The sequence below is a fragment of the Hyalella azteca genome, unplaced genomic scaffold, assembly GCF_000764305.2.
Source record: "Hyalella azteca isolate HAZT.00-mixed unplaced genomic scaffold, Hazt_2.0.2 contig4677, whole genome shotgun sequence".
NCBI lineage: Eukaryota > Metazoa > Arthropoda > Malacostraca > Amphipoda > Hyalellidae > Hyalella > Hyalella azteca.
In genome coordinates this window covers 129,091-145,142 of record NW_025934888.1, presented here as the reverse complement: position 1 = coordinate 145,142, position 16,052 = coordinate 129,091, and the positions used below count along the sequence as shown (strand labels likewise).

General features: G+C 37.1%; 1 protein-coding gene across 2 annotated transcripts; it reads left to right on the top strand.

The window, feature by feature from the left end:
* The first annotated feature begins 733 nt into the window (after window positions 1-733).
* LOC108681538 lies at window positions 734-16,041 on the top strand. 2 transcript variants are annotated; one of them, XM_018170582.2, is made up of 7 exons: window positions 734-778; window positions 3,337-4,762; window positions 4,926-5,096; window positions 7,174-7,246; window positions 7,723-7,900; window positions 8,558-8,652; window positions 9,018-11,235. In XM_018170582.2, exons 2-7 carry the CDS (start codon window positions 3,350-3,352, stop codon window positions 9,383-9,385), a joined length of 2,298 nt encoding a protein of 765 aa, XP_018026071.1. In that variant the 5' UTR covers window positions 734-778; window positions 3,337-3,349; the 3' UTR covers window positions 9,386-11,235. The 2 variants fall into 2 exon arrangements, 1 of the variants encoding a protein (XP_018026071.1); XR_001931512.1 differs by lacking the exon at window positions 734-778 and adding an exon at window positions 11,864-16,041 and having other exon boundaries at window positions 3,335-4,762; window positions 9,018-11,308.
* Window positions 16,042-16,052: the final 11 nt, after the last annotated feature.

Sequence of the window (16,052 nt, the reverse complement as noted above, 5' to 3'; positions counted from 1 at the left end):
ACAACTTCTTTATAGACCGTAGTGAAAAATACGTACTTTTGTTTTTCAAGAACGGTTTTGATCGGACGAAGTTATGACTGAAAAACGAGCTGTAAATATTCGTCGCAAAAATTTGTTCCAAAATTGTCCGATCAGCAATTTACTGGATGAAAAGCTACGTTCAAAACATCTCTAGGCAGGCACACAATATCGTGACTTTAATTTTCATTCAATTACAATTCGTTATAACGATGTGGGAGTACAGTATTTGCAATGTTTTATTTGAAAGTTAAGATGTACCTGAACTCCTCTCTTAAAAATGATACCGAAAAATCCAAGTGGAGACTATGAGTATAATATAATCACATATTCATACCTTAGTATATGTGAGTTCCTTCTACAACATAGGCAGTAACTTAATTATATAAAAAATCTATCGCCGCCTTCCGCATTTATGTCCTGGAATGTCAAAAACGGCTAATTTTTACATTTAATATGTTCCAGAGAACCAGCATTATGCATTGATCAATCTTATTTTTATCTGTGGGGAAATTTGGCTTAAATGTATTTTCTTACATGTTTCACGTGTGTTTCTTATTATTGTTCTTCCGGTATGCAGACAGCTGATCGAAGCATAAGCAATTTCATTGGTTGAGAGCCCGAGAATCCTCCAATAAGATGCATGCATAGGAAACTTTTAGGTGGCCCAACACGGAATGAGAGACTGAGCTTCATTGGTTGACATTAGGTAGGTCTCCAACCAATGATATGCGTCAGTGCTCTGCCTGCTTCTGCTGAGGTGAGGAGTACTGATTTCAGTGCGGTAGCATGACGAATACATTTGCCGAGTTCATAAAAATTTTATGGATGAAGCAATCTTTTTAGTCCATTTATTATGTAAAATTTTAGCACTTAATACATTTATAACTATTTTTGATCGATGGAAATATCCTATAACCTAGTTCACAGGTTCATTTGCAAGCCTGACATGACACGCTATGTGTGTCGACAAGTGTTGTCCTCGCGACTTGCAAGAACTACTGTACAGTATAGTAGACGGATTCTGCAGCCTGCAGGAAAGTGAATTATGTGATCAATTATAAAACGAGACTGATGATAATCAGTCCCATTTAATTAGAGTTAGATGAATTAGCATTACAATTAGAGCAGTGAATTTTTATGGTTCTTTGTTAAAATTAGAGTGTCGACTCTCGTGACGTCTCATACACGTTCCTTGTTCGACTTTTAGTTAAAGAGATATAGGTGACCGTTCATTGTCGTACCTAATAGAATACTTTATAGTACTATTATTATCACTACTATATATATATATATTGTACTATAGTAATACTATAGTAGGCATGAGCTATTGATTATATTTCATCATTCTCTTGAATATGTCATTTTTATTTATTGGATATTAGTATCGCTGTAAGACGATATGGTTGAGGAGGCAAAATGGAAAATTGGACAAAATCCACTGGTGAATTGGACAAAAATGCCAGTGCTTCTGTCCAGTTCCATCAATTTCTTTGGCCATTTCCTAATTTTTTTTCAGTTGAGGATAATAATAAAATTTTCAGCTGCAATTTCCAAAAAGCACCTATGAAAAATTAATATTTGAGTATAGTAGTAATAGTACACTTCTGCCAAATGTTCCAAATTGGTTGGGAATGGGGATTGGGCTCATTGGGGGGTGGTGAATACCTACTGAAAGAGACAATTACTGTTTTCTTAACTGCTGTTGAGTTGATTCAATATACTATCAATTGGAAGATTGGAAATTTCAAATTTATGCAAAATACTAAAATTTTATGGAACCAAATTCTAAACTCCATGGTGACATATTTTTCATTAGGTACCTTGTAATCTTGGGGCTGGATCATCATCATGCACCTCTATGTCTAAGCATGATTGGAATATTTCTACTTGATTCCAGGGTGCAGAAAGTAGGTGAATATCTGAAGATTTTTGGTAATGCATCAGCAGCTAAATTGCACCTTTAGAAGATCTTGCCAGCACACTTATCACTTGTCCCATTTAAAATGGTGTGTTATTATTTCAAATTACAAGCCGTCCTGTATGCTCAGATACAGAAGAAATGCTATGTGGCTGCTGATATGAAGCTTGCAGTGGACAAGGTTGTTGTAAAATGTAAATGCTCAATGGCATGTTCATGGATAGGTATGGTAATATCCATCAATAATATGGTAATGTATGGATATGGCAATATCATAGCAATAGAGTAAAAACAAGTAAAAATCACAGAAAATGTCATTAATTCTACATCTATGTCATCAACAAAGGAAGAGGAGGACTTCAGAGTACCGTAAAATGGGGTTACTTAGACCGGCGGGGTAACTTAGACCACTTTTCGTTTTTTTTTTTAACAAAAACCCCCAAAACTCAAAAACTATTTGACATAGAATAATGTTGTCAATGGTCATTAAAGGCCTAATACTGTGGCTACATAACACAATATAAAGATTTAAAAAGTTTGCATATCTAATAGGTTAAAAAATTATCACTTTGCATGCTTCAAACATTTTAAAATCGATTTTTATTTCAAGTTTCCCGGATTACCCCATTCTAGGGGTAATTTGGGACGCATTTATTTGTGTCTGGCACCTTATAAATACCAGATGAAAATTTTTTTGAAATGCCATTTGATAGTACTCACAGAGAGCTTTAAAATGAACCCTAAATTGTTTATGAAATTTTACATGGTACTAAGTTATTAATGAATAATGCTTGAAGCTGTCCCTTATTATCCCGTTTGTTGGTATGAGGGAAAAACTGGAAAATGTTCTTTTTAGAGTCAAAGATACTTGTTCACTTGCCTGCTTAGGGATTAAATTAACTCGGCTTCACTGGTGCACTTAAGCCACTTGAACACAAAATCTGCGAGATTAGTTACCTAGATTTATATTTTTTGCCATTTATGACTCTTATGACACTTTGTATGTAAAAGTTGCCGCTTAAAACATTATCTTGAACTGAATAAAAGGAATTATGACTTGTATAACTCAATCAAAATATAGGGTTTCCTGGCAATTAATATTCATATAAGAGGTAATTTGAGTGAATTAGAGGTTTGAATTTCAGGTAGGTTTATATAATGTCTATAGGATAATTTCAAGATTTCATATTTTTTTTGCATAAGATAAGAAGTTAACAATTTTTGATAGTTGAAAATCAGGATACAGTGGTCTCTAAGAAACTATGTTTTCAATACCACACTTTAGATGGAGACCAAATAGAGTATATAGAGTCAGTGATGATATGTAAAGTAGGAAATAAAAATATTTCTGCATTGTATTCTCTATTCATATGCTAACTATTTGTTCAATTTTCCAGAGTGTTAATTATAATGAAGCAAAACAGTGGATCTAGCAATGGAGTGATAACATTTCGTAAAGTGGTATTTAATTCCACTAGTGACTCCAGTGTTGCTTCTGGAATAGCAAATGGCTCCATGACATATTCTGGGAACATTACAACATCTCAAGCTGTAAATAATGGAGTACTAATGCAGAGTGTTGCTGGAGTTGCTTCGAATGGCTCATTAATGCATTCAGTGAATGGCAGTGGAGCAATCAGTTGTGTCAATTCCAATGTTGTTAATGTTGGAGCCATGTTGGCCAACACCAATAATGGAGTGGTTACCTCAGTTACTGGTAGCTTACCTTCCTTCACTGCTAATGGCATTTCTACCATTGCTTCCAATGGGGTTCTTCAAACCAACTTAGCCAATGGCAATACAATTATTAGAGCCCAAAATGGCAAGATGATCACAACTTCCAATATTGTAGGTGCTGCTCCTGCAACTAATGTCCCAACTATGGGTAAATTGTGCCTTACACAGCAGCAGCTGCAAAAGTTGTTAGAGCAACAGTTACAGCAGCAACCTCAGCTAGGGTCTCAGCCTCAGATCATCAGACTTCAAAATCCTCAACAGCAACTAATTCGACTTCAACAGCAACCACAGCAAGTTCTCAGACTCCAGCAGCCAACACAAACTCAGATCATTCGTATTGCTCCCAACAACAAATTACATCAGGGGCATCAGCTACCTGATGGTAGAATAATTATCAATCAGCCTTTCCAGATAACAGCTCAACAATTGCAGCAACTTCAACAGCGTCAACAAACTCCTATTGCAATACAATCCCTTCAGTTGCAACCACAGCAGCAACAAGTTGTTTTACCTGGCGTTCAGCTTGTGTCAATTGCAAGTGCTCATGCTTTGTTGGAGAAGCAACAGCAGCAGCAGTCTATGAATGTCACCAATCAAGTTGTTGCAACCACTAGTCAACAAATAGGTGGATCTCAGCCACAGCTTCACTTACAAGCTATTCAACCCCACCCACAAATAATTTCAGTTTCACAATCCCAACAATTATTATCAGCAATTTCTAATGTGGCTAGCATTCCTAACTCGGTCGTCCAATCAAATTGTGTGTCTGTGAATGGCACAGCACCTTCAGCACCTGCTATTATGCCCTCCAATAATGTTCAGAGCAAAGAGAGTGATATGCCAAGCTTTCAGTCCCCCCTTGCTGAGGTGGAAATGAATGTTCCTTCAACTAATCAAGATAGTGAGTTGGATGGAGGTAAAAATTGTCAACTGACCAATGGTGCTGCTGTTGAGGCTCAGGAAAACACTCAGCCTCAGACCTCTTCTCCAGAAATTCATCAAGATGATGATGATGATGACGATATTCAAGAAGTTGGCCAGGTTATCAACACAACCAGTAATGGTTTTCTGTCAGGCACTGAAAAGGTAAGCATCAAGTTCTATGCTGTTGAATTTTTCATTTTCTTTGTGAATTGGAAATTTTTTTTAAGCATTCTCTGGAACTTTTTGCTTTTATTTCTATAATAAGTTTCATTAATAAAAGTATAACATTATTTGCGTATTAATCACTGCACTTGAATTCCATCAGACTGCAGAGTTGGAGAAGAAAGAAGATGCTGGTGGTGGCGGTGAATCAGACCCTGGAGTTATTGACATTGTCATCAACAATGTTGTGTGTTCGTACTCTGTTGGGTGCCATATAAACTTGCGGGAAGTAGCTACAAATGGCAATAATGTGGAGTACCGGCGAGAGCATGGGGTGAGTCTTGCCTTTTTTCAAACAATTCTTTTTTTCTGTTTTCATTCAATTGTCCTGTGTTATCTGTTTTTACTGTTCATTGAAAGCTTGATCATTTTAGAAGCCCAAATTTTATTTTTACTCAGAAATGCAAAATTTCTTGCCCATTGATGGTTTTATATAGCATTCTTATTTCTAAGTAATGATTGCACAGGACAGCAGTATTTTATTTATGAGAGAGATTTTTCCAAATGGATTTTATTTGCTTGGTTTTTGGATTTGATTCCAAATTACTCTAATAAAAGAATACTCAATCAATGGGGTTGGATATTTTCAAATATTATTTTGGCTGTCAAAATCTGGTTCTAGTTAAAAAGTGAATTTTATTATATTCTCTTGGTGTTTATGTTGTGTGATATTCCTGTATTTGATATGTGAACCGTATTCTCTTGCCTCCATGTTTGGGTTGTGCACTACCATCAAACAGGGTAAAAAGGGATGGGCGGGGTAAAAAGGGACAGTCCTCCAACATTTTGTAGAAATTTTGTAGCAGCTAAACTAATACAAATATTTCAAAATTAAAAATAGTGGCGTAAAGTTGAACATTTTTACTATCTTTACAGCATAAAGCAAGTTGAGAAATTATACATGTATTACCCCTAAAAAATCTCTGAAAAAAAGTGTGAAGAGTTAGATTTTGGAAAAGTACATCTGCTAAGGTCTGTAGCAGAAAAAATATTTGTCATATTGAAAAATTTTACTTACATAAAAGTTCACACTGTTGTTGGCTTAAAAACGTGATTGACAGAATTTGCATATCTCATTCCAAGAAAAAATGGCGGTCATTTGTGCAAAACGGGGTAATAAGGGACACCCCTAAAACTGCATTTGGAGTGAACTGCCTTGGTTAGCAAAGGCTCCAGTTAATGAAAAAATTAATTAACAACAAAGAAATTTGATTACATTCACCTTGCTTAGAATAAAGGGAAAACGAGTAAAAATTGCAGAAAATGTCATTTGTTCTACATTTATATCATCTACAATGAAAGAGGAGGACTTCAGAGCACTGTTAATAATACATGAGTACACTCTGCATGCTTCAAGCATTTTAAAACTGAGTTTTATTGCAAGTGTCCCTAATTACGTACCCCATTTCCAGATTAATTCAGGAGCCTTTTATATTGCGCCCAGCACCTTACAAATTGCATTTGGAATTATTTGGAGATGCCATACAATAGCCATCGCAAAGACCTTTAAAAATAAGCCCAAACACATTTGTAAAATGTTTTATGGTAAGAAGTTATTAACAAAAAAATGCTATAACTGTCACTTTTTACCCTGTTTGATGGTATTCATGTATGTGAACCATATTCTCTTGCCTCTGTGTTTATGTTGTGCACTATTCATGTATGTGAACCATATTCTCTTGCCTCCATATTTATGTTGTGCACTATTCATGTATGTGAACCATATTCTCTTGCCTCTGTATTTATGTTGTGCACTATTCATGTATGTGAACCATATTCTCTTGCCTCCATATTTATGTTGTGCACTATTCATGTATGTGAACCATATTCTCTTGCCTCTGTATTTATGTTGTGCACTATTCATGTATGTGAACCATATTCTCTTGCCTCCATATTTATGTTGTGCACTATTCATGTATGTGAACCATATTCTCTTGCCTCTGTATTTATGTTGTGCACTATTCATGTATGTGAACCATATTCTCTTGCCTCCGTATTTATGTTGTGCACTATTCATGCTGTCTCTTATACACATCTAGATGTGTATAAGAGACAGGTGTTTATGTTGTGCACTATTCATGTATGTGAACCATATTCTCTTGCCTCCGTGTTTATGTTGTGCAGTATTCATGTATGTGAACCATATTCTCTTGCCGTCGTGTTTATATGCACTATTCATGTATGTGAACCATATTCTCTTTCCTCCGTGTTTATGTTGTGCAGTATTCATGTATGTGAACCATATTCTCTTTCCTCCGTGTTTATGTTGTGCAATATTCATGTATGTGAACCATATTCTCTTTCCTCCATGTTAATGCTGTGCTCTTTTCATGTATTTAAACCATTTTCAGATGGTGACGATGAAGCTACGCAAACCCCCCACGACAGCTTCCATCTGGTCTTCTGGCAAAATTACCTGCACAGGTGGGCGCCTGCTCTGCTGCTCAAGAGGCGTAGCTTGCAATTCTTCAATGGAATTTAGTTTCAAAACCATGCAGGCTTCTGTAGATTTGTGCCCATTTCAAGTTTAGCATGTCACTCAGATGCATATTTTTCATCATTCAAGGAAAAATGCAGTTATACAATAATCTTTTACTACCACACAAACTTCAGTGTTCAATTAAAGCATGTATGAACAAGCCCATGAACAAAACTCTTCAAGGAATTATGTCCTTCACTGTTTAGTTAACATGTATGTGCAGTTTTTCTTTAATGAGTAAATAATCCGTGATCTGCATTGTTGCTCAATAATTGGCATGTTAGTTGCAAGAAATTCAGGAAATCACAAACATCAGTTGCCTCGACGTCATAAACTAACAGTAAATTATTTTGAGTAATAATGAGCGATTTAATTATCCTTAACCTGTTGATGCAAAATATGAAGACGTTTTACCGAACAGGTTCAACATCAGAAGTCGAGGCACGCACGGCCGCTCGTCGCGTGGCTCGCGCTCTGCAAAAGCTTGGCTGCAAGACGCGCTTCAAGAACTTCCGTGTCGTCAACGTTCTCGGCACATGTACCATGCCCTTCGCCATTAAGATCACGCCCTTCTCACGGCAGCACCGCAACAGTGCAAGGTAACAACAACTCCGTCGGCATGAGCCTTGACAAGGTAAATCTATTTTGTGACATCATGCAGGACTTCACATTGACAACTGAATGAACAGTATTACAAACGTACTTCGAAATACTACAATGCAAGATGCATAAATGAACGTTTTCAATATCGATATGGTGAATTTACTTGGCGTTTTCTTTGCTTTTAGATTCCTTGTTATCTTACGGTTCAAGCAGACTTATGATATAAGTACATATAAATTCCATTATAGTATGGTGCTCATGAAAAGACCCAAAGTGGCCACTTCAATTATGAGTCAGATGAAATTTGTACTGCACAGAATTATACTCTGCTAACGTTACCACAAAGACGAGTGCAAGTGATATGATGATCAAACAACGATAGAGCGATGCTGAAAACAATTTTTCTTGCTTCACTTCACATTCTCTTCAGCTATTGCTTTGTTCAGTTAGTATCTCATATGCATTGTACTTGAAACTTGATACAAGACATAGACAAATTGGCTCTTTTGATCTCGAAGGGATTTTTTTTTCAAATACCTTTGGATGCATATAGATCATATTCTTAGCATTAAAATTACCATGCTGCCAACTGTTGATACCAGGTACATGAAATGCTATTGCTGCAGTCTTAACTGTCTACTCGTATGTTGCAGTTATGAACCAGAGCTCCACCCTGGCGTTACCTACAGAATTCCTCACCCTAAAGCAACCCTCAAAATATTCTCGACTGGCAGCATAACAGTCACTGGTGAGCGTGCATGCCTTTGGTGCTCAGCACATTCATTGTTTTGACATTACGTTTAAATTTGAAATGTTATTCCTGAAATTTGTGTTGCAATTTTCATTGTTGAAACTATGTTAATAACAATTTCAGCCATGCATACTTTCATAACAGAATAATCTTTGCTTGAGCGTTTTCAACTCATTGTGATCTGATGTGGATCAAGCAGGTATTATATCAGGGACATAACCTAATCATAATTTCAAACACTAGTACGAATTGAAACAATATATACTTGTCTCTGATACTCCACCTGCCCCTAGACCTTGTGTACAAAATGATTATCTTTAATTAAGACATTTGAAATTGCTCATTAATGATATGCTGTGCAGCACCGAGCATCGCTAACGTGCAGGCAGCCATCGAGCATGTGTATCCTCTGGTGAGCGAGTTCTCCAAAGAACGCACGGCCGAAGAGGAGGCGCGACGTAGCGCGACCAGCGTCGCAAACCACGCCGTGCGACATCGACCCGTTGGCTTCTCTCTTGATGAAGATGAAGAAGAGGAACCTGGTGTGGGGCCGCCTTCCTTCATAGATGAGTTTCCTGACTCGCCACCATCATTCATGAAGCGCAAGCGTAGCGATTTGTCTTTCGGGAACGACAATAAGCTTAGAAAATTAGGTCCTATTGATCTTGTGTCTGACGACTCCGATGATAGTTCTGATGATATGGAAGACGTCGATGACGGATTCTCTTGAACTTCATAAGTGAACTAGTATTTACTCCTTCTTGTGGCTTATAAAGTTTCTTGAAGGTTCAGCTTAATGAACAAATATCTGCCCATTAATGATGACCAACTAGCGCAACAATGTGTAAAGCAGTATCAATCCATATTCACGTTAAAACGAGAACTAAACTTCACGAGAACTCCTCGAATTTATCAGTACTCACAATCAGTCTCGATTTGCCCCTGTAATTTGGGACAATTTTTGCAGCATTTTGGTAATGCTGCAACTTTTCAAGAAATTGTAGGAATCCAGCTGTTTGTGTGCCTATTGTTCCTATTTTGCAACGGAATGGTGTCGTTGCTTTTCTTCATGTGGATGGAGTCATGGGGATCAATAATGTCTGTTTTTCTACCATTATCTGTCTCAAGTTCATGTTGGAACATAACTTTGTTTTTTTCGTAATTAACCTCTTTACTCGTTTTTAGCGATTGACTCGATAGTCGTCTGGTGAGATTATTTTGTATCCTGTCCTTACTATTACGATTCCTTTAGATGTTCACGAGCCAAAGTTCCCTTAAGTTACACAGTGAATTTGGTCGAGTGGAAAAGCAGTTTTTGCTTTAAGTAGTCTGGTACGGCACGATAAAATGCGAGATGCTTTCTTTGATCATGCCCATAGCAATTTATTGAACGGTCCTTTGATTATTAGAAAATTTTCACTTCCAGTGACCATAATCTCGGCACATAGTTTTTTTCATTTCAAGATTGCTCGACCGTCTTCAGTCCCCAACACTTGTAAACTTTGCTGGATTTAAAAATCGATTCAACTTTTAGCTTTTCAGATCAAGACTGCTACTGGATTGTAAAATGATTGTTATGTTCTGGTTTTGATTATTCACGCTAAAGATAGACAACGTGATGTGACTTTTTCTTTGGCTAATTATTGAAACGAAAGTGTCAAATTTTTTGTCGTAACGCAAAACTGGTTATTGATACACAGATTTCCATTCGATTTTGTTTGAGAGAAATCGTTGCTTCTCTCACTTGTTTTCAGGAAAGGACTACTTGCCATTCTTGTAAATTTATCCTTTTTCTTCCCCCTAAGTTGTTCCTAGCGAATATTTTCTTATTCCAGATCTTGAATTCATTACCAAAAATTATTTTCGTCCACCAAACTGCTCCAACTGTAAACTAATCATTAGCTAGGTTAGTGCCAAACCAGTGCTGAGTTGCGGTAGAACAATGTGATGTAGTGTGCTCTGTAAGTTGTTATTTATTTGATTTCGTTTCAATTGGTTACACAACGAGTGCAAGTTTCTAATCTGCTAGCTCTTCTTCTGCATAAAAGCTGACTGAATTTACGCTGGTGCAATTCATTCATGTGGTGCATGATTAAATGGGTTGCACTTTATCCAACACTTGTAAGTAATTACCATCGAATTGGGTTGTTCGTAAATTTCCACTTGCAGAATGTTAGCAAGAATATTAGAGCGCCTGGAATGAGCTGTATTAAGCCTTCGGTATCCTGGCTGCTGTGACGGCCCGCGTTACACTGGAAGTTTAGGGCATGTCCATTGTCCAGTCTATAGGAGCAGACATGATGGGTATTCTTCATTGATGTTGTGGCTGGAGTAAATCGTTATTCTAGTTTTATTTAATTTTAATTTCCGTTGTTGCTTCTATTATTAGAATTTCCCATTCGTTTTGCTCGGTTGTTTAATCACCTTCCTTGATGTGTTTGCACATGTGATTTTAATGTTTCACTTTGATCAATAATTTTTATCATTCTAATCTAAAAGACAATGTTAACTTTTTTGTCAACCCTTGGCATTGGTTGATGAATCAACTTGTTGGCTGCACACTTGCTATGCTGAGTTCACGACTCATTCGTGAATGTTATAGTGTTAACTTCGCCTTATAATTCTGTAAATTATATCAATGTATCAATGTGAGGTCAGTAAATTGTGCAGCCATCAATATTTAACGCAGGTATTTATTGTGCCAATATTGGTCACGTCGTATTAAATAACTGGTAATAGTTTCACCGATAATACAGATTTATATCAAATCGTATTATGACTACTTCATCTAATATTTCCTTGATGTGTTTGCACATGTGATTTTAATGTTTCACTTTGATCAATAATTTTTATCATTTTAATCTAAAAAAATTATTGATTTTTATTTTTAAAATCATTTATTTTGTCATTTGATTCTTGCATTGTCTCCAACTTTACGCAAGTGTGCAAAATTTCAGATCGATAGGATAAGTAGAAGTGGGTTAAATTTCGATTATAAGATTTGTAGCAGACAGACAGACAAACAAGAAGTGAAGTTAAAGAGAAGTTTTGTAAAGACAATGTTAACTTTTTTGTCAACCCTTGGCATTGGTTGATGAATCAACTTGTTGGCTGCAGCTGCACACTTGCTATGCTGAGTTCACGACTCATTCGTGAATGTTATAGTGTTAACTTCACCTTATAATTCTGTAAATTATATCAATGTGAGGTCAGTAAATTGTGCAGCCATCAATATTTAACGCAGGTATTTATTGTGCCAATATTGGTCACGTCGTATTAAATAACTGATAATAGTTTCACCGATAATACAGATTTATATCAAATCGTATTATGAATACTTCATCTAATAACAATGACTAGCACCCATCACAGCGAAATCGTGTGTTGCACGTTTGTTCCACGCTCAACAGAATTCCTCTTATATTCATTTTCAGAATAGTTGCGAACTTGAATTGATAGTATTATTTGTGAACTGTGAGAAGGGAGACTGTAGTAAGTTTGGAATAGTGAAAACAAATTTTTTCATTGTCCACTGTGTTTGCTTCAAAATGTTAAACTTGTGTTTTCTGGCAAGATTATGAGAATTTCGGTGTGATAATAAGGGCTTTAAAACAAGATGTTAACTCGCGTGAGCGAGTGCCTAGCTACTGCTATGCTGCCTAGATTTTGTGTCGCGCGTAACAGTAAAACTCTTATGCTTCCTCAGAGCTCGTCATTATTTCATTGATGTTTTTCGTGCATAGGTATTATCTCATTTCTCTCACGCGATTCTCGACTGTCACTAAATCTGTAGCTAAAAATCGTTTTGCTTATTAACGGAATTATTTATGTTTTTGCAAGTCATCCGTTAGCCTTACTTGTCCGCATTCGCTCAGGAATCCATCTTGAGGAAAAATGGCATATCAGTATCAGGAAGATTTACTTATACTAATACGTGCACAATTTTAGGTATAAAAATTGAAGTGTTTTGGTGAACCGCTGCGGTTGGATTTTGGTGTCTTTGTGATGATTTAATAAGTAAATTAACTGTGTGATTAAATCCTCTGCACGAGCCAACATTTTTGCTATGGTTGACCGAAATAATTTTACTAATAAAAGCAACGCAGTGAGCGAAATAATAAAAAGTATTTGGTTATAATAATAGATCAATTGGATAAGATCACGTCCCCCTCTTGCCTGGAGTTGACGCGTACTGGCTGTTTGAAGCGATCCTTGCATAGCGGCTGTGAACGTGACTTCCCGTGTTAGCTGAGCGTCTTTAATAGCTTGCGCTCCTTGGTATACTTGGTATTTGTTACGGACGTAGCAGTCCCAGGCCACGATGGATCGCCGCCTCCCGGTCTGCACGCTTTTCCGCATCTAAATAGACCGAGGAAAATATAACTTTTTTCGCATTTATATTATCTTGGAGTCTGTCTTCTTCTAATCCGTTTTGCTCAAATTGATCTATATTGTTGAGTTAAATGGCTGAAATTTGTTTCAAGATCAATAGAACAATTGCTAATAACTCATATTGATTTTAGTAATGTTTACCTGTTATTTTTTAGTTCATCAATCCAAAGATGGGCGTAAGCAACCTAAGCCTCTTGTGTTGTTTCTGTTCTAGCGCAATTCAAATTATGATCATATTGAATTATAATATTTATCAATTATTACTAAGTGAACATTTCATAGTCTTGGGTGAGCTATTGTGCATCTCAAGATCATGCTACATATTATCAAAACGTGGAGGCCAGCCTTGTCTTTTGTGTGGTTTGGTGGTCGCAATCCCTTCGTTGCGTTGTCATTTTCCCGTATTAATATATCTACGTCTTAGCAATTTGAAAGCTCTTTGGTTTATTTTGTAAATACTTAGGTTACATGTGGTCTAGAAGTTCCGTGTTAATACGTAGTAATTTAATTTAGATAAACGTTGAAGTCAGATGGCATTGGTAGTTTTGTTCCATCACGAACGTTTCTACATCACTTCGCGTAAGATCTGCCTGTACAGCTGCAGCCAAGTAGTTCATGTGCTTCTCGTGTATCATACAACACAATTGCCTTTTAGTGCTCTTCTTACATGGTAATTGTTCATTAATATCAAAGTAGTTAACGAGCTACTTGGCAGTGTATTAATTTTCCCATGTTGATTGAATTTAGTTTGTAAGTAAATTTTTACAGTAGTTTCAACATGCATAAACTATAGAGACAACAAATTCTTTTTCATTTGCTAGATATTGACAAGAATTCCATCGCTAGTTTCAAATTGAAACTTCATGCGATTAGCTCGCGTAAAACGTGCTCCCGCTGTAGATTTATTTCGTGGCCTAACGTTCAACTGAATGCTTCATTTCGCAGTAAAGTTAAATGTTGCCAGCAATGTTCATTAGTACCACTTCTACTCAAGGTTAAAATTCTCACGATTCTCTTCACTGATCTCTCGGCAAACTCGTTACACTGGATGCGTGGGAGGTCATTCGTATTGTGCTTTCTTCAGTCATGTGCTCTTTGTTTTGATGGGTTCATGGCGTTTTTGTAAATTTATTTTTGGTGCCACTTATTTTATTTACATTCAAAGTATGACAGTAGGTCGAGTTGTATTGAGTAAATGAGTAAAGAACAGAATTTGGAAGGAGCCCATCATAGCAAGACTGAAGTTTATCTTTGGCACAGCTCGAAATTCCTCTCCACAGAATGCCTCCTTTAGCCCTTCAGCATTTGACTTCTGTGTAAGACATCTAACGTTGATCCTAGAGCTTGCCAAACAACTTGAAATTGTATTCAGACTTTAATACATATTTTGTAAGGCGCTGCCCTCAACAAATGGTCACCGATTAGACCGCACAAGTCTTTTAGCTCAATTCTGTGTGAGCGTTGATTGTGGTTCGTCTATTTACAGGAGCTGCTTTGACCATTCATATCAGTAGCCTTATTGAGAGTTACGGTGGTCTGTGAGAAAATCTTGCTTAGCACTACATGAGAGATCCACTCATCTGAAATTATTCTTCCTGCAGATCTGTGATGACTTGCTACCGGTAGCGATGCCCGGTGGGTTTGGCATTGTCGCTGGCATTTTACCAGCCTTAACTTATTGCCCTCACTTATTATTAATAATTTAACGTAGCATCTAACATAGCTGTAAGTTACGTGTGCGTATATTGTTTCCTTGCATTTTTTGAGCAATGCCGATGCGTCTCGTCTCGCCTGTAGATGCTAATGACGCCAGGGCCCACCGCCAGCTCACAATTCACCGGCGTTTATTTTTACATTGCTCAAGTTTTGACCAAATCTCACGTAGTGGCGGCTTGCGTTTCTACTTTAGTTTCAGCGTTATGAAGGTGGCATATAACACTTTCTCGTGATGACTAACTTTTTGCACGAGTTTCGGCCAGTGATGAAATGACTAACAACCAGACGGCTTCAAGTTTGATCACCCCACTAAGCTTTCAGTCGCACTTATTACGCCTTTGTCGACTGTTAATTAATGGTTTCGTTAAGTGCGTGTCTTACTAACATTAGCTTTTATGGCTTCCAGTGTTGCGCGCTTCCTTTCTTTGCCCACCGCTTTTCATTGTTCCGCATTTCATTTCCAGATTTGATACTATTTCCCTTCCAGTGGAAATAGTGATATTTACCGTTCATAGGTCGTAATTTATCTGTAATTGGACGTTTTTCCCTCGGGAATATCATGACAAAATGTACAGCGGAACACGATAACTACAAGATGTCTTTCATGTTCTTTTTCTGTATTGGGCTCGACCACATGGTGCATGTGTCAACTTTCTGGCGCATTGTTATGGATTTCTGTTGGCCTTGCTGCATTTAACGAAAATTTCCTTGTGCTGCACTGCTGTACATAAGTTGCGTTTCATGTTCCTTTCCATCATTATCAGTAGTATTATTGGAGAGTATTTCCGTGTGCTTATTGTAGCTTTTCTTTTGTTCGTTCAATCACTCAAGTTAGCTGTCAAAATGCGCGCCTTCTTCCCTCTTCTTGCTCTCCTATGTACTTAGTCATTTATAGACGCCACTGTCTACTGATCCAGTACCACAGGGTGTAATCTGACCATTTTTTTGCTGGAACATTGAACTTTCAATTTGGACTCTGCGCAATTGATATCGATGTAATTGTTAGACATTTTTTCAAAGTTTATGTAGTCGTCTGTCTGAGCCGAGACGATCGTATCCAGTTAGCTTGTTCTTTGCAGAGGAAGGTGAAACGATCAACGGCTGGTGATCATTGGAAAATTTGTTTTAGTTGTTGAATTCTGTTGTGTACACATGAGACTGCGAACAAGATTGTACGTTAAGGATAGTATCACAACCTTTTGCACTTTGTTTCTTTTGTACTGTCTGACAGCTTGAAAAATTTCAGTGTTTTATAACGTGTAAAAGTACTCTACAGTTTTGAAAGTATT